At 47.3% G+C, this 27,144-nt stretch overlaps 2 protein-coding genes across 8 annotated transcripts in view; one reads left to right on the forward strand and one right to left on the reverse strand.

The window, feature by feature from the left end:
* SACM1L (SAC1 like phosphatidylinositide phosphatase) overlaps positions 1 to 12,022 on the forward strand; it is an 89,402-nt gene extending 77,380 nt beyond the window's left edge. For 2 of the 4 annotated variants that reach the window (XR_002337508.2, XR_014822950.1), the window contains 3 exons: positions 817 to 1,014; positions 2,167 to 2,295; positions 7,961 to 12,022. The gene's annotated coding sequence lies outside the window, so the exon portion shown is untranslated. The remainder of the gene's footprint in view (positions 1 to 816; positions 1,015 to 2,166; positions 2,296 to 7,960) is intronic. The other 2 variants (XR_002337509.2, XR_014822951.1) reach the window with 1 other exon arrangement.
* SLC6A20 (solute carrier family 6 member 20) overlaps positions 7,224 to 27,144 on the reverse strand; it is a 43,327-nt gene continuing 23,406 nt past the window's right edge. For 2 of the 4 annotated variants that reach the window (XM_084988042.1, XM_084988041.1), the window contains 7 exons: positions 25,899 to 26,009; positions 24,758 to 24,999; positions 23,240 to 23,402; positions 18,072 to 18,276; positions 16,229 to 16,388; positions 10,551 to 10,716; positions 8,508 to 9,040 (listed from right to left, as the gene is read on the reverse strand). In XM_084988042.1, the coding sequence (XP_084844168.1) occupies positions 8,891 to 9,040; positions 10,551 to 10,716; positions 16,229 to 16,388; positions 18,072 to 18,276; positions 23,240 to 23,402; positions 24,758 to 24,999; positions 25,899 to 26,009 (1,197 nt within the window). In that variant the 3' untranslated portion in view covers positions 8,508 to 8,890. Of the gene's footprint in view, positions 9,041 to 10,550; positions 10,717 to 16,228; positions 16,389 to 18,071; positions 18,277 to 23,239; positions 23,403 to 24,757; positions 25,000 to 25,898; positions 26,010 to 27,144 lie in introns of all 4 variants that reach the window. The other 2 variants (XM_021068639.2, XM_084988040.1) reach the window with 2 other exon arrangements.

A 27,144-nucleotide genomic window follows, 5' to 3' on the forward strand; every position in this document is an offset into this window, starting at 1 on the left:
TCTAAATTCTTTGATTCTCATCCAAATGGTAGTTCCCTAAGATCACACACATATACACCCTGCTGAGAAACCCAGGTAAACATGCAGGCAGGAGCTCTTCCTTGATGTCCAGCTCTCATCCTTTGTGTTGGACTTTGTGCAGAGGCTCCATGAATGCAGTTTCACGTAGGAGGTGGGCACAGTGATTAAGGAGTTGGGACAGGTTTAATTATTACCACGAATGCTCTGGTCCTGAGTGAACTGGTTAGATGGCCTGTTTCTTAGCACTTCCTTTTACAGATTATTCTGCACATGACTTTTTTTGTTTTAGCCAAAGGCCCAGGCATTCATCTTTCTCCATTCACCATTTTCAGTGATGTTTGCCTATTGACTGTTTATTTTTCTAGCTGTACAAAGCTGAAGTATCATCCATTAAAATACTGTGTTACATTTTATGTCCTAGATTAAGCTCCTTTTAGAGTTGAGTTTAAACATATCATTGCTGCAGCTGTGGCATGGGTTGCAGCATCAGCTCAGATCCGATCCCAGGCCTGGGAACTCCGTATGCTGCAAGGTGGCCAAAAAAGGGAAAAAAATAAACAAACATGGAGTCTGAGGTTAGGAGGAGTAGAAAGTACAGGTCGTGAGTCATGTTTAGAAAAGTTGACCATGTTCTTGTCTCTGAGCTCCCAGGAGCACCCATCCTCCTGGGTTCCATCCAACTTAACTCACAGCTCCATTCCCTGTTGATCTCTGCTTTATCCCCATTCTGGTTACCTATTTCTGGAAGGTAATCTCACCATGTTGTGAGTCAGTTGCATGGTTTGTCTGTTCCAGATGACGCTGAACGAGGTCCCTCCTTGGTACTCTGCTGACAGAGGGGCTCGTCTCTCTGGTCCACATCGGTCTGGTGCTGAGTGGGGCTGGTGGAAGGTGGACTCAGCTGGTCCTGGGAGCTGAAGCAGCTGTCTGGCTTTGCAGCACAGCAACCTCACGGTGGTAGAACTTCATACCTGGTGCCTCAGGGTGGTTCAAGTGAGTGTTCCAGCAAACAAGGTGGCAGCTTGCATGGCCTTTTGTGATCTAGTCTCTGATGTTAAATGGTGTCCCTCCTGCCATATTCTGTTGGTCAGAGCAGTCACAGGCTCATTGCGGTTCAGCGGGAGGGACACAGACCCTCCTCTCAGGAGGATGGAAAAGAATCCCACATTGCTCTGTCTGAACACGTGAATTTTTTTGTGGGTGTTAGACACCACAGGGTGTCATTTAGACTCGTGGTTTTTTTGTTTTTTTTTTTTTTTTTTTTTTTGGTCTTTTTTTGCTATTTCTTTGGGCTGCTCCCACGGCATATGGAGGTTCCCAGGCTAGGGGTCGAATCGGAGCTGTAGCCACTGGCCTACACCAGGGCCACAGCAACGCAGGATCCGAGCCGCTAGACTCGTGGTTTTAAATGGCATCTTTATGCTGTAACCCCTACATGCATATGCAGAGCTCCAGATTCTAGTCTTCAGCTGCCCGCCAGATAGTCCTACCTGCGTCTACCCAGCAAGTCAAACATTTCAGCCCTCTCCTTCCCTTAACTATGCATCCAGTCTGTAAGCAAGTCTTGGCAACTCTCCCCTCCAAAATATGGCTTAAACCCACCTATTCCTCTCCGTATGCTTTTCTGAGTCCATGCCACCACCATCTCTCCTATGGACTAAAGTAGCTCCCAGAGTGGTTTTCAAGTGTCCCCATTTGTAACCTGTTCCAGTCTATTCTCCACAGCCACCAGTGATCTTTCCGGTGTCAACTAGATCATGCAGGGCCCCACATTAAACCCTCAGTGGGATTCTTTTGCTCTCTGAAGAAAATCCAAGCTCCTTACTGAAGGTCTTTAAGGGCCCAGTCCCTGCCCACCCTTCCAAGCTGACCTCCCATCACTCTCCTCCCCAGTCCAACTGTAGGCCTCCTTTCTGCTGTTTCTCCCCTCGGGGCCTTTGCACTGCTGTTGCCTCTGCCTGGACAGACCTTCCAGCAAGTCCAATAACTAGTTCATTCTTCTTCAGAATGCAGCCCACACATCTCCTCAGCCACCTGATTGAAGCACTTTCCCTCTCACCCCATCCCTGGGTCCATTTATTCCTTCTTAGAAACAGTCACAGTCTATAATCAGCTCATTTGTTCCTTGTGTCTCTTCCCTTCCAGAATCTGAGAGCCATAAAGTCCAGGGACCAGCGCTGTCCCCAGCACCCACCCAGGGACTGGATTGTATTCTACTCCCAAAAGGCTGATCTCTATAGGTGGGTAACAGTCAAGAGGGCCTGTGATTCACAGGTAAGAGACTAGTCAGAGAATTCTGGCTGAGAATTTCATGTTCATAGATGCACTTTTTGCCTTGCAGAGGGATGTGTAGGTCAGTAAATTTTTTTTTTCTTTAAGGGCCGTCGGTACCTGCAGCACATGGAAGTTCCCAGGCCAGGGGTCAAATCGGAGCTGCAGCTGCTGGCCTATGCCACAGCCACAGCAATGCCAGATATGAGCCATGTCTGCCACTTAGACCACAGCTCCTGGCAACACCGGATCCTTGACCCACTGAGCGAGGCCAGGGATCGAACCCACATCCTCATGCATACTAGTCAGCTTCATTAACCACTGAGCCACAACGGAAACTCCTAGATCAGTAATTTTTTTTATTTTCTCTGACCAGATGTCTAGTAGAAAATACTGAGTGAGTTAGGTAATTGTCTTCCACAGCTTTTCTTTCTACAAAGTGGAACAACTATAAGTTAATTTTTCTTTGTAAAGTAACTTATACAAAAATCTAACACAATAGCTTACATGCTATTTACCCCTGGCATAGTTCTGAAGTCACACCTTACTGTGGGTTCTCAGATGGCCTCAACCAGTGAGGGATCTTGAGATGGGCAGACTCCTGGGCACCTCAAAAAGGGGTTGGAAAGATTCTGCAGCAATTGGGAAAAGCTCACGTTCTGTTTAAACCCAAAAAATGAGAACTTTTTCCCTAATTTTTCTACTGAACACAGCCCTCCTGCCCTCATGTGATGGCCTTCAAACACTGCACTGGTGTGGTTTCACTGTATGTGAGGCAGCAGATATAGAAGAGGCAAATAGAAAAGTGACCAGATATATTCTCCTCTCTCTCTCTGTCTTTTTAGGGTTGTACCCACAGTGTATGGAGGTTCCCAGGCTAGGGGTCAAATCAGAGCTACAGCTGCTAGACTACACCACTGTCAGAGCAACATGGGATCTGAGCTGCCTCTTCAACCTACACCACAGCTCCCAGCAACACTGGATCCTTAACCCACTGAAAAAGGTCAGGGATCAAACCCACATCCTCATGGACACTAGTCAGATTCATCATCACTGAGCCACCACGGGAACTCATTTCTTTTATTTTCCATTCTTTCCCCCCAAACTAGCCAGTGTGTTTACATAATGAGGGAAGTCTCAAAACTGCACCCCATAAATGACCAAAATAACATGGAGATATACAGTGTTTAGGGTTTTATTTGTGATAGTTGCTAAAAACCAAGTATTTCCCCACCTGATTTCTTAGAACAAAGTGTCTGTATGTTTTTAGTATAAGTAGAAAGCTCTCTGCAGTCTGTGATCTAGCCATAATGTCATGGTTACTGATAAGGGCGCAAGAGTGGAATGCACCTTTTTCTCTCCAGTTTATTGGAGGAGAGTGGACAGGTGTTAAGATGACTACTTTTGCAGTCCCTAGAACATAGTCAAGAATTTTTTGAGACAGGATTTAGTGGTTCAAGACAATTATGGCAAAATGTAATACTCTTCATGTAGTTGCCAGAAACCAGAATAAAATTGAACCAAAACATTTCATCTGGAACACATTAGTCTATAATAATAGAACTTTTTTTTTTTATATATACTTTTGTGAGCAAAACATATTCTGTAGAAGTGACTTTCCAATACAACTAGAAATGCTTTAAGATGCTTTCATACTTTTGAAGGTCATTTTTGATGTAAACGTGCCTAAATGTATGACACACTTTCCTTCTCAAATGGGACCCTGTTTTCAGATTTGGCAGCTTTCTGGGCATGGCCTGGACACTGGAAGTTCTAAATGCTCCCAGGTGGTTCCGGTGGATGCTGGCGTGGAAGCACAGCAACTGTGAATAAAGTGATGGTCTCTACGAGCCTGAGGTCATCTAGCATTTGGGGCTGAAACATGCAGCTGATGACCAGCCCCGGGAGGGTTGGCCCCTGTTGTAAGACAGTGACCATGACTAGGGGCTGAGGCAGGGACTGACCTGTAAGGATTCAGGAACAGACTGTGCTATGTATCTGCCATCAAGTATGCCCTCTTCAAGCCTTGATAGCTCAGGTTTTCTGACACTGAAGAACCCTTCTGATGAGAAATCACAAAATTGACTAGTTCTGGTTAGTAAATGCTGGTTCATGCATTTGAAAGCCAAGTGATTTTTTTTTCTTTTCCATTTTGGCTTATTACAGAATTTTTAATATATATAACACTTTGCATTTGCTAATTCCAAACTCCCAGCCCTTCCCTCCCCCTCTCTCCTCTCCTCCTTGGCAACCACAGGTATGTTCTCTATGTCTGTCTTTTTGGTTTGTAGATAAGTTCATTTGTATCACATTTTAGATTCTACATATATGGGATATCATATGGTATTTGTCTTTGCCAGATTTACTTCACTTAGTGTGATAATCCCTAGGTCCATTCATGTTGTAGCAAGTGGCATTATTTCATTCCTTTTTTATGGCCGAGTAATATTCCATTGTGTACATATGTACCACATCTTCTTAATCCATTCCTCTGTTGATGGACAATTAAGTTATTTCTATGCCTTGGCCATCGTAAATGGTGCTGTAGTGAACACTGCGGTGCATGTATCTTTTTGAATTATGGTTTTCTTCCGTATATATGCCCAGGAGAGGGATTACTAGGTCATAGGGTAGTTCTGTATCCAGTTTTTGAGGAACCTCCATGCTGTCCTCCATTGTGGACAGAATTTACAGTTCCAGCAACACTGTGGGAGAGTTCCCTTTTCTTCACACCCTCTCGTTTGTAGACTTTTTCATGACGGCCATTCTGACTGGTGTGAGGAGATACCTCATTGTAGTTTTGTTTTGCATTTCTCTAATAGTTTGTGGTGTCAAACCTCTTTTCTTGTGTTTTTTGACCATCTGTCCGTCTTTGGAGAAATGTCTATTTAGATCTTGTGATCATTTTTTGATTGGGTTGTTTGATTTGATATAAAGCTCCATGAGATGTTTGTACATATGGGGGATTAATCACTTGTCATTTGCTTCGTTTGTAGAGATTTCTCCCAGTCTGAAGGTTGTCTTGTTTTTTGTTTTTTGTTTTTTTTTAGGTTTCCTTTATTGCGCAAAAGCTTTTACATTTCATTTGATCCTATGTTTTTATTTTTGTTATTTTCATTACTCTAGGACGTGGATCTAAAAAGATAACTGCTGTGATTTAAGTCAGAGAGTGTTCTATGTTTATAGTATCTGGCCTTAGGTTTAGGTCTTTAATCCATTTTGCATTTATTTTTGTGTATGGTATTAGAGAATGTTCTAATTTCATTCTTTTACATGTAGCTGTCCAGTTTTCCCAGCACCACTTATTGAAAAGACTGACCTTTTTCCATTGTACACCCTTGCCTCCTTTGTGTAGATTGATCCTAGGGGGGTGGTTTATCTCTGGTCTTTCTATCCTATTCCACTGACCTATATTTCTCTTTTTGTGCCAGTAACATACTGTCTTGATGACTGTAGCTGTGTAGTGTAGTCTGAAGTCAGGGAGCCTGAGTCCCACAGTTCCATTTTTCTTTTTCAAGATTGCTTTGGCTATTCAGGGTCTTTTGTGTTTCAATACAAAGTAATTTTTTTTCTTCTAGTTCTATGAAAAATTGGTAATTTGATAGGTATTGCATGGGATCTGTAGATTGCCTTGAGCAGTAGAGTCATTTTGCCAATATTGATTCTTCTGGTCCAAGAGCATGATATATCTTTCCATCTGTTTGTGTCGTCTTTTATTTCTTTCATCAGTGTCTTGTAATTTTCAGAATACAAGTCTTTTGCCACTAGGTAGGTTTATTCTTAGGTATTTCATTCTTTTTGATGCAGTGGTAAATTGGATTGTTTCCATAAATTCTCTTTCTGCTTTGTTAGTGCATAGGAATGCAAGAGATTGTGTGTTAATTTTGTGTCCTGCAACTTTACCAAATTCATTGATGAGCTTTAATAGTTTTCTGGTAATGTCTTTAGGATTTTCTGTGTATCATGTCATCTGCAAACAGTGGTTATTTTACTTCTTTTCCAATTTAGATTCTTTTTATTTCTTTTTCTTCCCTGATTGCTGTAGTTAGGACTTCCAAAACTATATTGAATAAAAGTGGCAAGAGTGTACATCCTTGTCTTGTTCCTAATCTTAGCAGAAATGCTTTCAGCAATGCGGCATTGAGAGTGATATTAGCTGTGGGTTTGTCATATATGGCCTTGATTTTGTTGAGGAAAATCCGCCCACTTTGGGAGGATTTTATCAGAAATGGTTGTTAAATTTTGTCAAAAGATTTTTCTGCATCTAACCCTAACCCTAACCCTATTTGTGAATTTTTGCATCCCTGGGATAAATCCCACTTGATCATAGTGTATAATCCATTTAATGTATTGTTGGATTGAGTTTGCTGATTATTTGTTGAGGATTTTTTGATCTGTGTTCATCAGTAATATTGGCCTCTAATTTCCTTTTTTTTGTAGTATCTTTGTCTGGTTTTGCTATCAGGGTGATGGCGGCCTCATTGAATGAACTTGGGAGTGTTCCTTCCCCTGTACCTTTTTGGAAGATTAGGTGTTAGGTCTTCTCTAAATGTTTGATATGAAGCCATCTTCTCCTGGACTTTTGTTTGTTGGAAGTTTTTTAATCACAGTTTCAGTTTCAATACTTGTGATTGCTCTATTCATCCTTTCTATTCCTTCAGTCTTGGAAGGTTATACTTTTGTAAGAATTTGTCCATTTCTTATAGGTTGTCTGTTTTATTAGGATATAGTTGTTTTTAGTATCCTATGATCTTTTGTATTTCTGGGATGTCATAATTTCTCCTGTTTCATTTCTACTTTTAATTGATTTGAGCCCTCTCCCCTTTTTTTCTTGCTGATTCTGGCTAAAGGTTTATCACTTTTGTTGATCTTTTCAGAGAACCAACTCGTGGTTTCATTGATCTTCACCACTGTTTTCTTCATCTCCTTCATTTATTTCTGCTCTTCATGATGTCTTTCCTTCTACTCACTTTGGGCTTTGTCTATTATTCCTTCTTTAGGTGCAAAGTTAGGTTGTTTGAGATTTTCCTTGCTTCCTGAGGTGAGATTGTATTGCTATAAACTTCCCTCTTAGCACGGCTTTTGCTGTGTCTCCTCCCATCATGTTAACATTGTCATTTGGCTGTAGGTATTTTTTGATTTCCTAAGTTCTTTGTGATCCATTCATTGTTTAGTCTCCAGGTCATTTATGTTTTTTGCTGTTTTTTTCATGTTGATTAGTCTCATAGTGTTGTGATCAGATAAGATGCTTGATATAATTTCAGTTTTCTTAACTTTACCAAGGCTTGATTTGTGGTCTAAGATGTGCTCTATCCTGGAGGATGTTCCATATGAACTTAATAAGAATGTACATTCTGCTGCTTTTAGAGAGAATGTTATCAGTTAAGTCTGTCTGGTCTAGTGTTGTCATTTAAGGCCTGTATTTCCTTATTGATTTCTTGTCTGGCTGATCTGTCTATTGGTGTATTAGCAAATGCCTAGTCTTGTTATAGGGAAGTTTATTGCTTGAAAAAAGTTAAAAAAAAAATGCCATTTCCATCTGATGTTACAAGTGTTTAAGGGTCTTTTAAGATGTTTGTACAAGTGTATTCAAAGAAGCTTTCTGTGCTTCACTGCACTGAGGTCCTGGAATTGAGCAATGTTGAACAGGAGGTCATTCTCATTTCAGGGATAACTTTGCCTGCTTACTGCAGTTAAAAGATGAGACGTTTGCCTGATGGATTAATGCTGCGTCCCAAACAGGGTGTTCTCAGGTACAAGATGCTCTAAGATAAATACTTACGTACAGATAAATAATTTAAAACAGATGGTAAGTCATGTTCAAGGTCTTTCCTATAAAGAGTTGGTCATCATGTCCAAATACAACCTTAAGTCTGTAGGAAAGTAGCTTCACATTCATAGTGGCCCTGGCAGCACTTCAGTGCACTCAGACACCAGGGCCAGGCTATCTGCATCTTCCCCTCATGGAACCACGGCTGAAGAGGGCTTGGGATTGCAAACTAAGGGAGGACTTGTCCTGGACCTTCTCTGTCAGCCCCATACAGAGGCCACCTTTCTTTATGGCCAAGCAATCCTGTTAGCAAAGGAAAACACAGTACTTGTATATTTACTGTGACTATAAAAAGAATTCATTTTGCACTGATACCATTCATATTTGTCATCTCTGGCACTTAAACTCCTTTTCAAACTGCTCTAAAAATGAATGCCCTCTAATGTTTTGGGGTCTCTTCAGAAAGAAAAAAAAAATTGCTTAAATTTTATTCTGCTCACAGTGAGCCCTAATGACAGAGCTTTCCTAGTATCAAGCAATTGTCATCAAGACTGGCCTTGAGAACCCTGCCTCCTTAGTGACCATGAGGGCAGCACAGTACAACCCCCCAGGGGTAGGCGGAGGGAAGGAGGGGCTGCTTGGTGAGCTGGCTGGGGATGCTCCCCAGGGAGTCTTCTTTTTTACACCTTCCTCCTCCTCTACTGACTCACGAAGATGAAGACTGAGTGCCTCTGGAGACCTGATCTCAAAGAGCAGCCGAGAGGCCCCACCTGTACGGAGTGGCAGTGAAACAGGGACAGCTGGCAGCGGTTTCTGGGATGCCAGTTCTCAGGCCATGGGGCCTGTGGCTCTCTGCTTGAGGCGATGCTTAATGAAAGTCCCCAGGGCTACCAGGGGGATGCACATGATGGAGGCGGCCACGAGCAGCCCAATGATGGCCAGTGCATAGGGCGGGTAATCCTTGGTCACAAGCTGGCCCTGAGGAAAGAAGCCAAGTGTCAGAAGAGAGCCTCCCATGCAGACCCTTCTGAGGGTGCCACCCATCCAGGCCTCAGGCCCTTAAGCAGGAGAAGCAGTGCCTATGAGGCACCCTAGCTCTGCATGCAGCTCAGCAGTGAGGCTGCCGGGCAGGCCGACACCCCCATCTGCTTTCTCCTCCATGAACTTCAACGAACCTGCATACTGTTTGAAGCTACCTGTAAAGTGCAGTCACAAGAATAATCAAAGGCTTATTGTGTTCAAGACCAAATGTAGGGGACACCTTTGCCCAGTGCTGCCCAACGGAACTGTGATGAGAGAAATTCTGTCCAATACGGCAGCCAGAAAACACAGGTAGCCATTGGGCACTGGGAATCTGGACAGTGATACTAAAAAACAAATTCATTAAAATTAAATACAATTTTAAATAGCCACATGTGGGGATTAGCTCCTCTATCCAGCAACATATCTCTCATCTCAGTAAAGTTTTGACAGACCTCAGGACTTAGGGAAACAGCCATTATTTTATCAACCAACCATGAAAGTGATGAGAAGCTAAGGCCCCAAAGCCAATAAATGCCACCTTTGTGCAAAGGAGCCAGGCCACAGCTAAGTCCAGAGAGCATGGGCTTGCTGTCAGCCAAAGTGCAGTTTATAAAGCAAAATGCCATGCAGCCGTGTGGCTCAGGCGCCACCCCACAGACTTCGTGGTGCTCATCTGTTACTCTGTATCCTTTGTGCTAAGTACAAAATTGGGAGGAAATGTTTAGAAACAATTCGCCCAATTTGACAGCACAATCTTCTGTAGGCTGGATCTAATAACTGTTCAGCGTGTGTATTTGATATTGCTTTAAGTAATTCATAGTTTCCCTCATTTCCTACACCTTCATACATTCCTACATCTCATACATTTCCTACACACATCAGCCTGCCATGGATTGGAGGAGACACCCTGAGCCTCTGCGTTGTGGGGATTGGAGCACAAAGCCCCTCCCTACCACCCCATCTACATGATCTGCACACACCATATGCTAAAGGGCAGCCTCATCTTCTCACAGGAGCAGAAATCCAAAGTGGCCAATGGAATTACTCTCCTTGCTCAGTACATCTTTACTGTGAAAGTTTGTCTGGGCAGATAGCCAGGGCTGTCCCTCAGGCCACATGCACCACTGTTAGCATCAGTCATTGGTTGGCAAGCAGATGCTCCCAAGATCCAGCAATTGGGGTGTTAACTACTCACTGCCCCACCCAGCTGCTCTGTGCCTTGGGGGGGGGGCCTTGCCTTCCAGTCCCCCAGGAAGTTCTGTAGGGAATCTTACTCTCTTCCCTGCAGCACATGGTGAAAAACTCAGCGCCATACTCTGCCAGCCTGGCCAAGTGGTTCACAGTACCTGGATGGTGATTCCACATTGTGAGAAATAACCTTCCACACCCTGGCGAGAGTTCCTTACTTTCAAAAGAGTAGAGGTCTGTGCTCATGAGCGAGCCTGGGCCCCAAGAAGGCAGGTACCTGGGAGGCGTCCCAGGCCTGGTACTGCAGGGTCCCCGTGATGATGTAGTCACTCAGGTAGAAGAGCAAGAGGCTGATGATGATCAGCGGGCTCACGCCAGCCCACATGATCTTCCAATACCAGTTCAGAGTGTGTCCCATCATGGCCTTGAGGTCGTTTTCAAATCTGGAGAGTGGGGAGAAAAAAACCTGGATTATCCGTGCCATTGGTGTCAGGGGGTCCTGTCTGCTTAGGAAGATTCTGTGCTGGGTACCACTGAAGTTTGAACATGACCACTGGGCCCTCTGATTCCTTCTGGGAAGAGAGCTGCTGAAGCCACTAAAGAGCAGTGGACGTCAGAGGACATACTCCTGGTGCTGACCTTCAGCTGGAGGCTGCTGGTGTGGAAGAGAGGGCATGCAGGACACCTAGGAAGCCAGCTCTCCATTGCAGGAGCTCCTGAGGGTGGCCCAGCCCATCCCTCCCATGCTGCTTTGTAGCAGAAATTCTCCTGCTCACTAGAAATGCCTGAAACCAGGGCATCTTTTCTGGGGCGAAAGGAGGGCCAAAGCTGTGACTGTGGAGACGACTTGGCCTGTTGGACCTGATGTGTAGCAATGCTTCCAAACTGTAGGTGCCTACAGACCATCATTCTGATTTCCATCATGCCTGCAGACAGATGCTTTCAGAAAACAGATCCTTCCTACACTGTTGCTAGGAATGTAATTTGGGGCAGCTGCGATGGAAAACAGGACAGAGGGTCCTGAAAAGACAAACACTAGAGCTGCCCCATGATCCAGCGGTCCCACATGTGGGCATAGAGCGGGACAAAACTATCGATCCAAACCGCACAGGCCCCCCCACCCCCACGCCCAGGTCCAGAGCAGCACAAGTCACAACAGCCCGGGTGTGGAAGCAAGCTCGGTGTCCGTCCACAGATGCATGGATCAAGAAGACCTGCTCCTTAGGTCCAAGAGACTGGGGCTCAGCCATAAAAAGGAAGGAAACAGTGCCATTGGCAGCAACGTTGATCGACCTAGAAATTAGCATACCAAGTGAAGCACGCCAGCAGAGCAAGACAAATACCAGAGGCTATCCTTCCCGGGTGGAAGCACCAAAGAAGACAGACAACTGAACTTATTTACACAATAGAAACAGATGCACAAACCATGGCGACCAAACGGGAAAGGGGTGGAGGGCGATAAACTGGGAGGTTGCCATGAACTCATATGCACCACTAGAGGTACTCAACAAGGGCCTACTGTATGGCATGGGGGATGCTTTTCAGTGTGTTGGAAGAGCCTCTATGGGAAGGGAAAGGAATCCCAAAGAGATTTTGTATGTGTGTGTGACTATATATATTTACATGTGTATGTATGTGGATGTGTGTGTGTGTGTGTGTGTATAATACAATTGAATCTCTTGTGCTGTAACCTGAAACTCACCTGACATTGTAAATCAACAAGACGTCAATAAAGAATTAACAAATCAATCAATTATTCTAAACTGAAATACAACAAATATAGACTCTCACAATGAAGTGAGCAATTCCACAAGAGTATCTTTTTGACCATGGATCTGATACACTCGTGTATTTCTGGCACTGGTACACACACATTCACGCACACACAGGCACAAATAGATATGGAAAGCATCTTCACCCCTTGTGGGAAGGCTGACCCAGCTCTCTGGGCATTTCCCAGGGGAAGGGACTGAGGTCCCTGGGCTGGGATGTAACTTGCTTGAGGGCACCCAGACAGGGGAAGCCCCAGGCCCAGAACACAGACTGGAATCCTACCTGCAGTCTAGGGCCTTTGAAACTGCTCCCCGTGCTAGGAGAGGCAGCCGAGGTGGAGCGCCACCGGCGAAGGCGGCGACGGGAGCGCGCCAGGGTGAGCCTGGCAGAGTGGCAGCCATAGCGCCCTGCCTCTCCTGGACCTGCGCCCCTGCTGCCTCTGACCTCTCAGACGCCTGGGCCCTAGGCCACAAAAACTCACGTGCACGTGAACACCTGGGATCCCTGAAACCACGGCGAACACAGTGTTTCCATTTTCCTGTCCCTTCACGCCGCCGCTCGCCCCCCACTTGCCTTGATCCACACCGGTGTAAAGAACGGGCTGCAGAGCAAAGGGAGCATGGCACTACCGCTGTGTGGCCACCAGGCGGCGCTGTGCTCATAGCAAGCTGCTCTGGGATCAGGCTGCTTCAAAGACGCCGCCACTCCCCCTCCCAGGCACCTTCTGTCTCTCGCGCCGTGCCCTGCACCCCACACCCACCACCCTGGGGTCTGCTCCTCTCTTTCTCCTGAAAAACCCACGGTCTGAGGTGCCCCCTACACCGGCATTTCCTAGGGAACCAACTGCTCCCACTTTTCTTTGGACCTTTAGCACTGAACTTGCCACTGCCCTGCAAAGCCTTGGGCCCAGGAGATGAGGGAGAGTCGGTCACCCTAACATCCGTGTCCATATGACCTTGATTGCTTGGGGCTGGCTGTTGGCAGCTGCGGGGCAGGGGCGAGGTGAGGATTCAAAGGACTTCCTGGATCACCAGGCTTTTGCAAACACTACAAATTATAAGCTCCTCTTTGAGATTTACTCTTGTCACCCTGGCTCTGAGAAATCCTGCAAAAAGACATTTCAGCCCTTTTCTGTCCTGCCCTGAAATTCTTTGATCGTGGAAAACCCACAAGGTTGAGTCAAACCCTAGTGCCTCCAGGGACACACTGGGAGATACCAGGTAAGGGGCCTGGCTCCTAGAGTGTATGCCATCTGGTATGTCCCTACCACACATACACACGTGCGCACGGACATATGCACACACACACACAGACACAAACACAGGCACAAACACAACCCTCTCTCACCAGTCCCTCCTCACCATTTTTGAGGGAGGATCTGGAAGAACTGTGGAAGAGGGAGGGCAGGGGTACAGCCTTCCCATCAGACTCACATTCGAGCGAGGTTTGCAAAGTGCCATGAGCCTCTGACTCCTGGATGGCTTCCAAGGTAGGATCGAATTCCATGGACCTGGGTTGTCTGGGGGGACATGTCTGGGCTCCATGTCTCAGCTGCTCTCTGGTAAGGTGGCTGCTACCCTCTGGAACCCTACTCCGATGAGCAAGGCTCTCTAGACCACCGAACCTCAGACCGTGGTTCCTCAGAATCCCCTGCCAACTTGTTTGAAGTGTGAATGCTTTGTCCCCTTACCCTCCCCACATGCTCAATCAGAGCCCGTGGGTGGCGCCCCCTGGTGGTTCAGCTGCGAGGCCAAGATGGGAAGAAGTTTCCAGGCCAGTGGTTCTTAGCCCAGTCAACCAGTTCCATCTCTCCCTGGGGGCCAGGCAAGAGATGGAACCTACTCCAGGGCTGGGCATGACCCACCCAGCTTCAGACAAGACCACCAAGCTACAGTCACCACAACAGCGTGGCCTGGGCACCAAAACGGACCTATGGGTCCCTGGAACAGAAGACAGAGCCCAGAAAGAAACCCAAACGCCTAGGGCCAGTGATGTTTTGACCAAGGTGCCCAGAATATGCAGTGGAGAGAAGATGGTCTCTTAAGCAGGTGGTGTTGGGACAGGTGGACAGCCAGTGAAGTCCAGACACTGCCTCACCCCAGACACAAAAATAACCTCAAAATGGCTTCAAGACTGAACAAGAAGACACGACACCATACAACCCCTACAAGAGAACACAAGCTAAACATTTTCTATGTTTGAGAACCCTACCAGTGCCCTCTGGGGTCAGTCTCCCAAGGCAAGAGACACCAAAACAAAAATCAACACACGGGCCTTAGTCAAACCCGCCCACTTTTCCCTTTTAAGCACAGCACAGGAAACCATAACACCAACCAAGAGCCAACCGACAGACTGGCAGAGACGCCTTGCAAATGATGTCACTGACGTTGGTTTTGTGTCCAGAACATACAGCAGCTCAGACCATTCCACAACAAAAACAACCCTCATCAGAAAGATGGGTAGAAGGCCTACAGAGACATTGCTTCGAAGACATCCACATCCGATGGCCAATGGGCACATGAGAAGATGCTCACCATCGCTAAGATAGAAAAATGCAAATCAAAACTACAAAGAGGGTGCCCCCTCACAGTGGTTAGAATCCATCACTAAAAAATCAAGTAACATCAACCAAGACCAAATGCTAGAGAGGCTGTGGCGCAAAAGGCTCCCTTCAGGGCTGCCTCTGGGAATGTCAACTGGGGCAGCTGTGATGGAAAACAGGACAGAGGGTCCTGAAAAGACAAACACTAGAGCTGCCCCATGATCCAGCGGTCCCACATGTGGGCATAGAGCGGGACAAAACTATCGATCCAAACCGCACAGGCCCCCCACCCCCACGCCCAGGTCCAGAGCAGCACAAGTCACAACAGCCCGGGTGTGGAAGCAAGCTCGGTGTCCGTCCACAGATGCATGGATCAAGAAGACCTGCTCCTTAGGTCCAAGGGACTGGGGCTCGGCCATAAAAAGGAAGGAAACCGTGCCATTGGCAGCAACGTCGATCGACCTAGAAACTGTCATACCAGGAGAAGTCAGAGAGATACCATACAATATCATTCACATATGGAATCTAATATATGACACAAATATACTTATCTACAAAAAAGAAACAGACTCAGCACAGAGGACAAGACTTGTGGTTGCCAAGGAGGAAGGATGTGGCAGAGAGATGGACTGGAAGTTTGGGATTAGCAGATGCTGACTATTATATATAGAACAGATAAATACTAAGGTCCTACTGTATATACCTGGGAAGTATATTCAATATCCTATGATAACCCAACTTTGGGAAAAAAATGACAAAGATTTTATATAACTGAATCGCTTTGCTGTACTGTAGGAACAAAACACTGTAAATCAACTATACTTGAGTTAATTAAAAAATCAAATACTGCAGTGCTGCACTGTGCACCTAGGATTGAGAATGTGACATTCTGAATTGGTCAAATGTCCTAGGCACAAGTTATCAACTGGACTTTGGTCAGCATGCTTTTAAGATACTCATGTTGGCCCATGATAAGCAGATAGAGTACCTGGAGGGATGGTTCCTTGCCCCAGGAAAGCCAGGCAGGGCCTACAGGCAAATATTCTCTAATAAAAAGTAAAAATACAGGAAGGGAAGATAGTAGCTGAATGCAAATGGAGGGTGAAAGGAGGCTGAGAATTAGCTGAGATTGGGGACCAAGGGAAAAAAGCTTGGAAAAGCTTAAGCTTAATGGAAAAAAGTGACAAGTTCGGTTTGGCATCACAGGTTAAGAATTTGGTTTTGTCACTGCAGTGTGGGTTTGGTCCCTGGCCAGGGAACTTCCACGTGCCAAGGTGATTCTTTGGGGTGGGGGTGGCTTCTGTGGGTGCACTTCTGTGCAGCTGTCAGGGCTAGGGTCTCCTGGGCCGCCTTTTTTTTTTTTTTTTTTTTTTTTTTGCTTTTTAGGGCTGCCCCCACAGAGCATATGGAGGTTCCCAGGTTAGGGGTCTAATCAGAGCTACAGCTGCTGGCCTACACCACAGCCACGGCAACGCCAGATCCAAGCTGCATCTGTGACCTACACTACAGCTCACAGTAATGCCAGATCCTTAACCCACTGAGCAAGGAAGGCCAGGGATCAAACCCACAACCACCTGGTTCCTAGTCGGATTTGTTTCCGATGCACCATGATGGGAACGCCAGGAGTGGGGCCTCCTTACCTCCTCAGCCCATACAGGTAACACACGGCGATTGTCTCCACCAGGACAATGAGCAGAAGGGACAGTGTGGCAGCGTAGTCATTGAAGATGTCAAACCAGTAGTTGCCGGCCTTCGTGGTGAACACCATGCCGATGGCACAGTTGATGAGGCACACCAGACCTAGGGCCACAAGACCACCTGCTTAGGCTCGAGACCCTTCCTGTTCATCCACTTCTCTATGGGGCTCAACAGCCATACAATCCGAGGGGCCTCTGACCGTTTGGTTCATCCACTTGGGCTGGAAGAGATGTCATGGACTAGCCTCTCTGCACATGTGTGTCACGCCTGTGCTGGGCGGGGGGGGGGGGGGTGCAAATGTGTCCCAAGGAGTGTCAGCAGGACTTCCTGGTGTTAATTCACAGAGCTGTCCAGCAGGGGGCAGACTCAATGGAAAAGAGAAAGTTGTGCATTGTTGTCTGGGGCTTCCCACCCAGGCTGTGGGTCTAGTCATGTTTGTCCTAACAGCTCAGCCCCTGAGCTCTCTGGAGGTAAAATAGGGGAGGAGATTTGAGGTGTGGGCCATCACTCTCAGCATCCTCTAGAGGGGACTTCCGTCTGACCAGCAGAGAAAAGGGGTGGGGAAGAAAGCAGTGCATGCCCAGCTCCCACCACGCCACAGCACTTGCCACACACTGCATCCTTAAGCCTCTGAGGGGGCCTCAGGAGCCTCCTTTTACAGATGGGGAGACCGAAGCTCAGAGAGGTCAGGTAACCTTCCCAACACCCCACAGCACGTAAGAAGCAGAGTCAGGATTCAAACACAGGCCCTTCTGTGTGTCCTGTCCCAGTCTCCTTCACTGGGAACCCCATGTTTGGGGTACTCTTGAGTGCCCCAAGCATTTGACTGTAAAGCTCCCACCTGCCCTCTCCACTGCCACGCCCTATCCGCCAGCCACCTTGCCCCACAGGGACACAGGCTGGTGTGCTGGTGGGGCTCTGAGGAGGGATGCTAATGCTAGAGGGCTCTGACGGGAGCCCATGTGATTCGAGCCGGGCAGAGGGACATCCTGGATGTGGTGGAATGGCCTCATCAGAGGCAGGTGCAGATGGTCACAGGGTCCTCCAGACACTGTCGGGTTGGAGTGGAGCAGGAGGGTGGTGGAGTGAACCAGGGAGACGTGATCGGCAAAATTGGTTCCTTCCCTAATAATGCAAGTGTCAACATCTGCAAATGCCAACAGCAGAATGGGTAGACAAACTATGGTATGTGTTACACAAACAGGCAAAGAGAAGTTTGTGACTTGCCACGTCGCTGGATCTCTCAGCCAGCGTTTGAGTAAAGACAACAGACAGAGAGGAGGTACCATGTATTTTCATTTATACCAAGTTCAAGAACACAACAAACCTCAGTGAAAAGAAGTTAGAACAGAGGTGGCTTTGGGGGGGTGGGGTAGACTGACTGAGAAGAAGCGAGAAGGGGCTTCCTGGGGTGCGGGAAACACTCTGTACCTTGACCTGGGTGGTGGTTCACTGAGTTTGTGCTTAAGAAACGTACATGTTGTAATTGTCATACCCGAGTTAACACAAAGACAAAAGCAGGCTCTCTGCTATCCTGGAGAGCTCAGGTGCCAGGCTGGGGAGCCTGGCCTTTGCCCAGGGTTGGGGGGACCACTTCACTCCCCCATGATGTGGAGAACCAGACGCACTGGGCCAATCACCCGGACCAGGTCCCAGACTGCTGGAGAGGGGACGGCCGTGGCAGGGCCCCTGCGAGGTTGCTGTGGCCTCTGGATAAGCACGTGGCCCGAGGCAGCTCCTCTACCTGCTTGCTTCCCTGAGCCCTGCCGCATCTGGTCCACTCACCTGAGATGGCCTCCTTGGGCAGGTAGCTGGAGATAAGCTTGCTGTCAGTCAGAGGGGTGAGAATGGCGGCCGTGTTGCCCAGCATGCTCCCTATGCCCAGCATCAGCAGCATGAAGAAGTAGAGCACCGACCACAGCTGCGACACCTCCATGTTTTTAATGGCCTCGGTGTAGACGATGAAAGCCAGGCCAGTGCCCTGGACGGCCTGCCCACAGGGAGAAGACACCAGTTACACACCCAGGGGATGCCATCAACATACCAGGTGCCAAGCCCATGGCCGCAGAGTGTGAGGAGACTTGGCAGTTAGTTGGGACACTTGAGTTTCCCTCTCCTGCTCCAACTCACATCAATTCTGGACAAAATACAGTAATACAATGTTTGGATAATTTCTGCTTCCTGTATCATGACTGACTGGGTGTTCTGAGGCCTCAGCGGCCAGGAGCTGAGGTGGTGGAGCCACAGCTACAGGAGCCAGATGGCGGGGAGCTGGCCTGGCCAACAGGCAGCCAGGAGAGTGGGGCTGTTTGGTGGTAGATCCCTGAGGTGGTAAGACTGCTGTGGAGAGACCAAACTGTGGACACAAAGCCTGAACTCCTAGTTGAAAGGGGTCCTGTGTGGGGAGTACCCCCTGGCGGCCAGCAGCAGCAGAAACAGCAGCAGAAGTAAACGGGAAAGCACTCATTGCAGGTCTAAGTCTAGTTACCTGCAAGACCACCAGAGATGATCAAGCAGTGAGCTTGTAAACCGAGATGTATAAAGCCACAAGAAGGCAAGCTACTCCGACTTGTGAAGAGGCAGAAGGAATAAGAACTAAGATTTCAACACCCTTCCACACCAAAATGGCACATGCTGGATTGTCCGATCTGAAACACAGGTCAGCTCAACCACATACCACTGAGGACAATGGGATTCGTGAGCCCTAGACGTAGGCCCTAAGGAGTGATGACCTAGAGATTTTTAACAACAACAAGACCTACTCAAGTTGGCCTGCTTTTTATTATCATGATTCTTCAATTCTCAAGAGCGTCACTGATAAAACATTCCCATGAGGATGAACCCCTCGCACGCCCCTGCCCATTGCCACTAGGATGTGTTTAAAAAAACCAAAGATGGAGTTCCCTTCATGGCTCAGTGGTAACGAACCCACCTAGTATCCCTGAGGATGCGGGTTCGATCCCTGGCCTCGCTCAGTAGGTTAAGGATCCCGCATTGCCATGTGCTATGGTGTAGGTCGCACAAACAGCTCAGATCCACAGTTGCTGTGACTGTGGTGTCGCCAGCAGCTACAGCTCCAATTGGACCCCTGGCCTGGGAATTTCCATATGCTGCAGGTGCAGTTCTAAAAAGCCAAAAAAGAAAGAAGAAAAAATAGTGCGTAAAAATTACTGAGTTAGAAGCATCAGTGGACAGTTAAATACCACTTGCAGTTGAACAGAGAATTAGTGAACTGGGAGATGCATCCCAGGAAGGCATGATAATGTGGCAAAAAAGGTGGAAAAAAATTAAAAAAGCAATTAATAGGCATGCATGGTAGGATGAGACGGTCCTCATGGGTCGAAGGGAAATTCTGAAACAAGAAAATAGAGAGCAGGAGAGGCAATGATCAAGAGAGAACAGGTATGGATTTCCCCAAACTGATAAGATACCTGGATCCACAGATCCAGGAAGCCCAAATTCACCCAGGATGAGACTGGATAAATATAAATACATCCATGCTTAGATTGCAGAGGCCAAAACAAAAGGTGGATGATGAGAAAATCAGAGAAAATAAACTTGGGGAATTAACTGTTTACAAAGAATTAAAGAATGTTACAATGGCAGCAATGGAAGCCAGACCCACAAGGCAGATACCTTCAGAGTGTTGAGAGAAAATACCTGTTAACCTGGAGTTTTCTACTCAGGGGAAAATTGTCTTTAAAAGTAGGGGAGAGCAAGTTCCCACTGTGGCTCAGTGGTAATGAGCCTGAATAGTATCCATGAGGACTCGGGTTCAATCCCTGACCTCACTCACTCAGTAGGTTAAGGATCCGGCATTGCCTTGAGCTGTGGGGCTTGTATCCTATGTGGCTGTGGTGCAGGCTGGAGTCTGTAGCTCTGATGTGACCTCTAGCCTGGAAACTTCCATACACTGCATGTGTGGCCCTAAAAAAAAGCATAAATAAATAAAGGTGAGGGATAAATATGAACATTTATATATAAAGTCTGAGAAATTTCATGAAGAAATCTCCTGTAAAGGAATGCATTTTAAGGCAGAAACACCCCCAACCCCCCTGCCCAGAAGAGAGCTGGATGTAAGAAAGATGAACAAATAATGGGAAGCATGCAGGTCAATACAAGTACTATCATATCAAATAATAGCCCCTGGAGTTCCCATTGTGGCTCAGCAGAGACGAATCTGACTAGCATCCATGAGGACGCCGGTTCAATCCCTGGCCTCACTCAGTGGGTTGGGGATCCGGTGTTGCCGTGAGCTGTGGTGTAGGTCACAGACAAGGCTCGGATCCCGCATTGCTGTAGCTCTGGCGTAGGCTGGCAGCTACAGCTCCGATTCTACCCCTATAGCCTGGGAACCTTCTTATGCTGTGGGTGCAGCCCTAAAAAGACAAAAAAATAAAATTAAATTAAAATAAAAAATAGAGTAATAGCACACGACTTACAAGCTTAAAAAAGAACTCTAGGAGTCCCCATTGTGGCTCAGTGGTAATGAACCCTACTAGCATCCATGAGGATGTGGGTTTGATCCCTGGCCTCACTCAGTGGGTTAAGGATCCTGTGTGGCTGTGGTGTAGGCTAGCAGCTGCAGCTCCAATTTGACCCCTAGCCTGGGAACTTCCATAGGCTGCCAATGTGACCCGAAAAAGGAGAAACAAAGAAAAAAGAAAAAAAAAGAACCAGATAAAAATGGCATTTAAAACAGGAGAGTGAAAGCGTCTCAAAGTCCTTGAACTGTCTGGGAAGGAGGTCAAGGTATAGTTTCACTTTAGACTTTGGTAAGTGAAATATGCATGGAAAAAAATCAAGTGGAAAAAAAGTCTACATAAATCAATAACCACATAATTCTTGGGCACTGAGCCAAACTCAAAAATAAGCAAGGAAAACTCCCAGGTGGCAAAAACAAAAAAGAAATTTGAACTGAGAGCAGGAAAAGAAAAACTCAAGGGTCATCTGACTGGGATCAAGGCCTTAAATGTCATTGGCGGGGGGGGGGGGGGCTTCCCCCTTAGGAGGGAGGGTCACACCACAGGCCAGGTGTGAGCAGGGAGCCAGAAGAAACAAAGTGTTGCCTCATCTAGGAAATGGCCTGTAATGGCTCTGCCTATGAAATCAAGGGCCAAAAAACCTCCAGGGTAGCTTGCTGGCAGTCAGAGCCATGAGCCTGCACTCTGCCCTCTTCCTCCTCTTTTTTTTTTTTTTTTTTTTTCCTGGCAATAAGCACAGCATGTAGAAGTTCCCAGGCCAGGGACTGAACCCATGCCACAGCAATGACAACACCGGATCATTAACTGCTAGGCCACAAGGGAAGTTCCACAGTTCCCCCTTCTTTACAAATATTTTCTAGAGGGACTCTCTAGAAGCACTCTCTACAAGTATTTGCATTAAATATTACAACTAGACAAAATGCTCACTCTCATTTCCACTTCCATTGTGCTCCATACACAATGGAAGTAAATATAAGAAGCAAAAAGATAGAAGGATTGAAAAGAAAAACGCAAAATATATCTGCAGGTGATGTAAGAGTTTACATAGAAAAGTGAAGCAAATAGACAAATATGAGAATTAAGAAGGGAATTCTTATGTGAGAAAACAATCTGAAAGAGAATGGATTTGTGTCCTTATATAACTGAATCACTTGTTGCACAGCAGAAATATTACAATCTTGTAAAATCAACTACACTTCAATAAAACTGTAAAAAAATGAAAAAATTTTAAGCCCTCAAAACAAACAAACAAAGGAAATTCATCAAGGTTGCTAGATATAAGAGCAACATACAAAACCTTTAGCTTTCTTTTGCAACAAAAAGAAAAATACCATTTACAATAGCAACAAAGATACCTAGACATAAAGCTAATGAAAGATGTGCCAGGTTATTCATGGAGAAAATGATCCCCAAATTTAAAAGATCTCAGTCAAGTAAGAGATAAAGTCTGTTCCTTAATCAAAAGTCATTATTCAAAAAATATGAATTCTCCCCAAATAAAATTATAAAACAAATGCAATTCTAGTAAAAAATAGTAATGGGATTTCAACCCCCCTCCCAGTAGAACTTGTCGAATTGACCTGAAAATTAATGTGAAAAAATAAAGGTCCCAGCATACCAAAAGTATTTCTGTAAAATATAAATAAGGGTGATTTTAGTAGCAAAAAAAATTTTTTTAACCCAATTGTCTATTAAAAAGGGAAGAGATAATAAATTATATATTTGATGGTGGAATAAAATGCAGATCTTAATGAATGAATGAGAGTTCCCATGTATCACTATAGACCAATCTCAAAAATAAAATGATAAATGATCTCAAAAATGAAATGATACATGACAAAGTATCTCCCAGGACCACTCATATCCACTTAAAAACTGTCAATCAGAATAATAATATGACTCATGAATTTATGTGAGTAATAAAATGAAGGTTCTGAACTCTGGGGAGTAGTGAGAGCTTTGGGGTCTGTAACAAAGGGGACTTACACTTTGTCCCCAAAATGTTCTCTTCTTTTCTATAAAAAAAAGCATCTGAGCCCAAACAACAAAATGTTTACAGTTGTTCATTCTGAATGATGGATATTGCGAGTTTATTAGTCTCGGCATGTCAAAGTTCTCAGGCCAGGATCGAACCCGAGCCACAGCAGTGACCTGAGCCACAGCAGTGATGACGCCAGATCCTTAACTGCTAGCCCACCAGGGAACTCCCTACCTTCTTTTATTTTTAACATTTAACAAGAGGAAGGTTCAAGGAAGAAAGGACACAGGGCCCGAAGGACCTGGGCAAAACCGGGGCTCCGGCAATACCCCAGCATCAGGGAGAGGGGTCGCGGGCACTCATCTTCCAGGAGTCAAGGGGAAGAAGGAGGCAGGGTCTGCCTACCCCTAAGCTGCACTCCTAACGGACAGCTCACACAGCGGCAGGGGAGCACTGCGGAGAAGCAAGCTGGGTCCCTGCCGGCGCCTTACCGTCTCCAGCTCTGATTCCAAGCTACAGTTTTTAATCTGTGGCAACACCTCGCTGTACTTGCTGGGGTTGGCAGATGCCAGGTAGCCCTTCACCTGCTCCAGGTTGCTGGCCGTCAGGAAGCCATCTTCAAGGTCGAAAGCATTGGTCAGCAGCAGAATCACCCTGGGAAGCAGAGCGGCCAAACAACCTTCGCTGAAGACAAAGGCCGCTTTCACCAGGCCCTCACCTCTTCTCTTCCATTAGGTGAGGCCTCTCCAACCAAGGGAATCGGTTGACTGGTGAGCTTGTAACGGGCAGGGTGACTCGGAAGGGCTTTGAAGAAGCCTCAGATAGGAACAGGGGTGACCCAAGGAACCAAGCCCACACAGCTGGGCTGTCTTAACCTCTGGACCTGCGTTGTCTGACAGAACTCCCTGTGTTCTACTCTAGTGCTGGCCAGCACGGTCCCCACCAGCCTCATGTGGCAGCTGAGCACTCGGATGAGGGAGGCTAAGGCAACTGAGGAACTGACTTAAATTCGCTGACACTGAAATGGAAATTAACTTACATTTATTTTATTTTGTTGTATTTTTCTCTGTTTACAGCCACACCTGCGGCATGTGGAAGTTCCCACACCAAGGGTCGAATCAGAGCTATAGATGAGGCCTACGCCACAGCGATGCTAACGCTGGATCTGAGCCGCATCTGTGAACTAGGGTGAAGCTTGCGGCAACAGCAGATCCTTAATCCACTGAGGCCAAGGATCACACGCTCATCCTCATGGGCGCTATGTTGGGTTCTTAACCCACCAAGCCATAGCAGGAACACCTGAAATTAACATACAGTCAAATTTGGGAAAAGGAGCTCCCACTATGGTGCAGTGGATTAAGAATCTCACTTCGGTGACTCAGATCCCTGCTGGAGTTGGGAGGTGGGTGTGGTGCAGGTTCAATCCCCAGCCCAGCACAGTGGGTTAAAGGATCTGGTGTAGGTCATGGCTGTGGCTCAGATTCAATCCATGGCCCAGGAACTTCCGTATGCTGGGTGTGGTCAAAAAATAAAAATAAAATAAAATACACCTCTTCCCCAATTAATCGCCATCCCCATTCATTTAATCAATAAGTAAGTAAATTTGGCACAGCCCCTAGTGCCTAGTGATCACTGTAGTGGACAGCATTCCTTCTGGATGGTGTTACTTTTATTTCAGGTGAGGGGCAGCACAAAGTAGATTCTGTAATCTCCATGGCTCAGCTGGAGAGCTCCTGGTTATTTTAAGCTGGGCTAAGTGGGGAGAAGAAACTAAAGTTTGTGTGTTGAATGTCCTGTGATGCTAAGTGAACACATGAAACTGCCCTCATCCCATCAGGCGGATGAGGACTTGCCTTATGCTGATCAGCTGCTGGTGGTTACAATTTGAACCCTGGGTTGAGGATGGCAAAGTCAATGCCCTCTGCCCCACACCCCATTTGCCAGGGGCCCCATTTAGCTCTGCTTTGGCCTCCTTGAGGCCTGGGGTCCACTCTGTGGCCCAGACTTACTTTTTCAGGCAGCTTTCATAGTTGAAGGTGGCCTTGAAGCCATAGATGGAGAAGGTGACGACACTGGCAAAGATGGAGGTGGAGCTGTTGATGAGGGACACGATGACGGCGTGCTTCTGGCAGTTGTTGGAGGGCTCGTTGTAGCTGGCAAAGGCGATGAGGCTGCCGAACCCCAGGCCGAGCGAGAAGAAGATCTGGGTGGCTGCATTGATCCAGGCCTTGGGGTTGGCCAGCTGTTCCACCTAGAAAAACAGCAGGGACAGGAGAGTGAACCCGGGACAGTGACAGGAGAAAGCCCAGACTTGAAGACCAGCAGAGGTGGGGGGGAGAGGGGGCAGGGGGCCCAGAGAGGAGAAGCAACTCGCCCACAGCACACAGCCAGCCAGAGGCAGGCTTGGGACCCGAACCCAGCTCTCTGGGCCCCTGCCCTGCCCTGTCCAGTCCTCAGCAGGCAAAACACACCCTCATGTAATACCCTCCACCACCCCTTCCCCACAGAGGTGTCCAACTTTGAAGGGTAGGGTGAGCTAACTTTTCAAGGTCCTGAGCCCCTGATCCATGACCCATGCCTGCACGGGTCTGGGCCTCCAGAGATGGAGGTGCTGGTGTCCAGTCTGGGTGGAACCCCAGCGCTGATATTAGGGGGCACTTGGAATGTGATGGGGATGGGCGGGGGGATGGTACCACCACAGTCAGACAGTTTCCATGGACCAGAGTTGCTATGAAGAACTTATCCTGTTCTCAAGGCAATAGTGGCCCCCTTGATGAGCATAGGCTATGGGGTGCCTGGGGGACAGACCCTGGAGAGCCCTGCAGAGTGTGGACTCACTCCTTCAGGAAAGGGGTGCAGGGAGGTGCGAGCAGGAGGGTGAGCTGCCTGGAGTGACACTTTGGTAAACAGCTCGGTACATGGACTTGAGGGAGGGTATGGGGTGAGGTGGGGGCAAAGTTCAGACGTGAGGTGGGGATGGCAGTTGGTTGGGAGGCAGTGAGGACAAGAGACTCAAGGCCTCAGAACTAACAGAGGACAGAGGCTGCCTGGTGGCTCACACCCTCTGCCAGGGGCACTACCACTCCCACCCATCCTGGAAGGTGGAAGGATGAATGGGGCACCCTCGGCCCCACCTCCTCCAGTCCCTACCTTGGGAGTGAACATGTACACCAGGCCATTGGTGGCTCCGTGGAGGGTGAGGCCCCTGACCAGGTAGATGATGAGCACGCAGTAGGGCAGCAACGCCGTGAAGTACACCACCTGTATGCAGCAGAGGGCACAGTCAGCCTCCTGCAGAGGCGATGACCACAGGGCCCTCTTGCCCAGGATGGACCCACTGTTCCCATGAAACATCACGGTGCCATCTTGGCTGATTGAGCTACTGGGGGCTGGAAAGGCACAGAGATTCTTGGTGAGATGCAGGTTCTGAGTCTGGGAAGCTGAGAGGTGGGGTGTGGATGGCCACGGCTCTGACATCGGAAATCTCATTCAGTGGAGAAGAGGGAACAGAGACTTGAGACCTCTGCCCTCCACCCTCCCTTCCACCAACCTTATTCCAGAGAGGATTTGAGGCAGTCCACAAAAACACCTCACATCAGCACTACAACATCGCTAAATAAAGAAATAGGTATAAAAAGAAAACACAGGCAATCCAGTAAGACACACCCAAAGAAAAAGGCAGCCCACAGAAAACACGTGTGAGGCACAACACCATTTCTGGGCCAGATTTATCTCTGAGTTTCCTAGTGGCCCAAGCAAAGTGGGAAACACAAGCGCTTGCAAGATTTATATTGTCTCTGAAAGGAGAAAGATCCAGGGGCTTGCAGAAAGGTTAGGTATCCCTAGGACTGGGGCCTGAGAGAAGCTTAGCCATGAGTGCTAGAGAGGAAACGTAGTGACGCCTGGTGTCCGTATAATAAATGTAATTGGTATTCAGTAACTTTTTAGGGATTCCCATTGTGGCTCAGGGGCAACAACCCTGACTGGTATCCATGAGAATGCGGGTTCAATCCCTGGCCTCACTCAGTGGGTTAAGGATCAGGCGTTGCAATGAGCTGCAGCATAGGTTACAGACACGGCTCGGATCTGGCATTGCTATGGCTGTGGTATAGGTCGGCAGCTGCAGCTCTGATTCAACCCTTAGCCTGGAAACCTCCATATACCATGAGTGTGGCCCTAAAAAAAAAAAAATGAAAGTAATAAGTGGCAAGAGAGGGCATTTGGCCAGTGAACTGAAGGAAATCAAGGGATCACGGGGAGGGATGACACATGCCCATAACCAGGGGACACTTTTGGGCCACTTTGGAACCTCTCTCCTCCCCATCAGGTGAAGAAGTTTTCTGGAAGGGTCTCTGGAGTCAGACAAGGCTGGTTCACTTCAGCCCTAGCAGGGAAG

The sequence above is a fragment of the Sus scrofa genome, chromosome 13 (genome assembly GCF_054392235.1).
Source record: "Sus scrofa isolate SSC_HxYL_T2T_F1_AM1 chromosome 13, Sscrofa_HxYL_maternal_Yorkshire_Landrace_v2.0, whole genome shotgun sequence".
NCBI classification, from domain to species: domain Eukaryota; kingdom Metazoa; phylum Chordata; class Mammalia; order Artiodactyla; family Suidae; genus Sus; species Sus scrofa.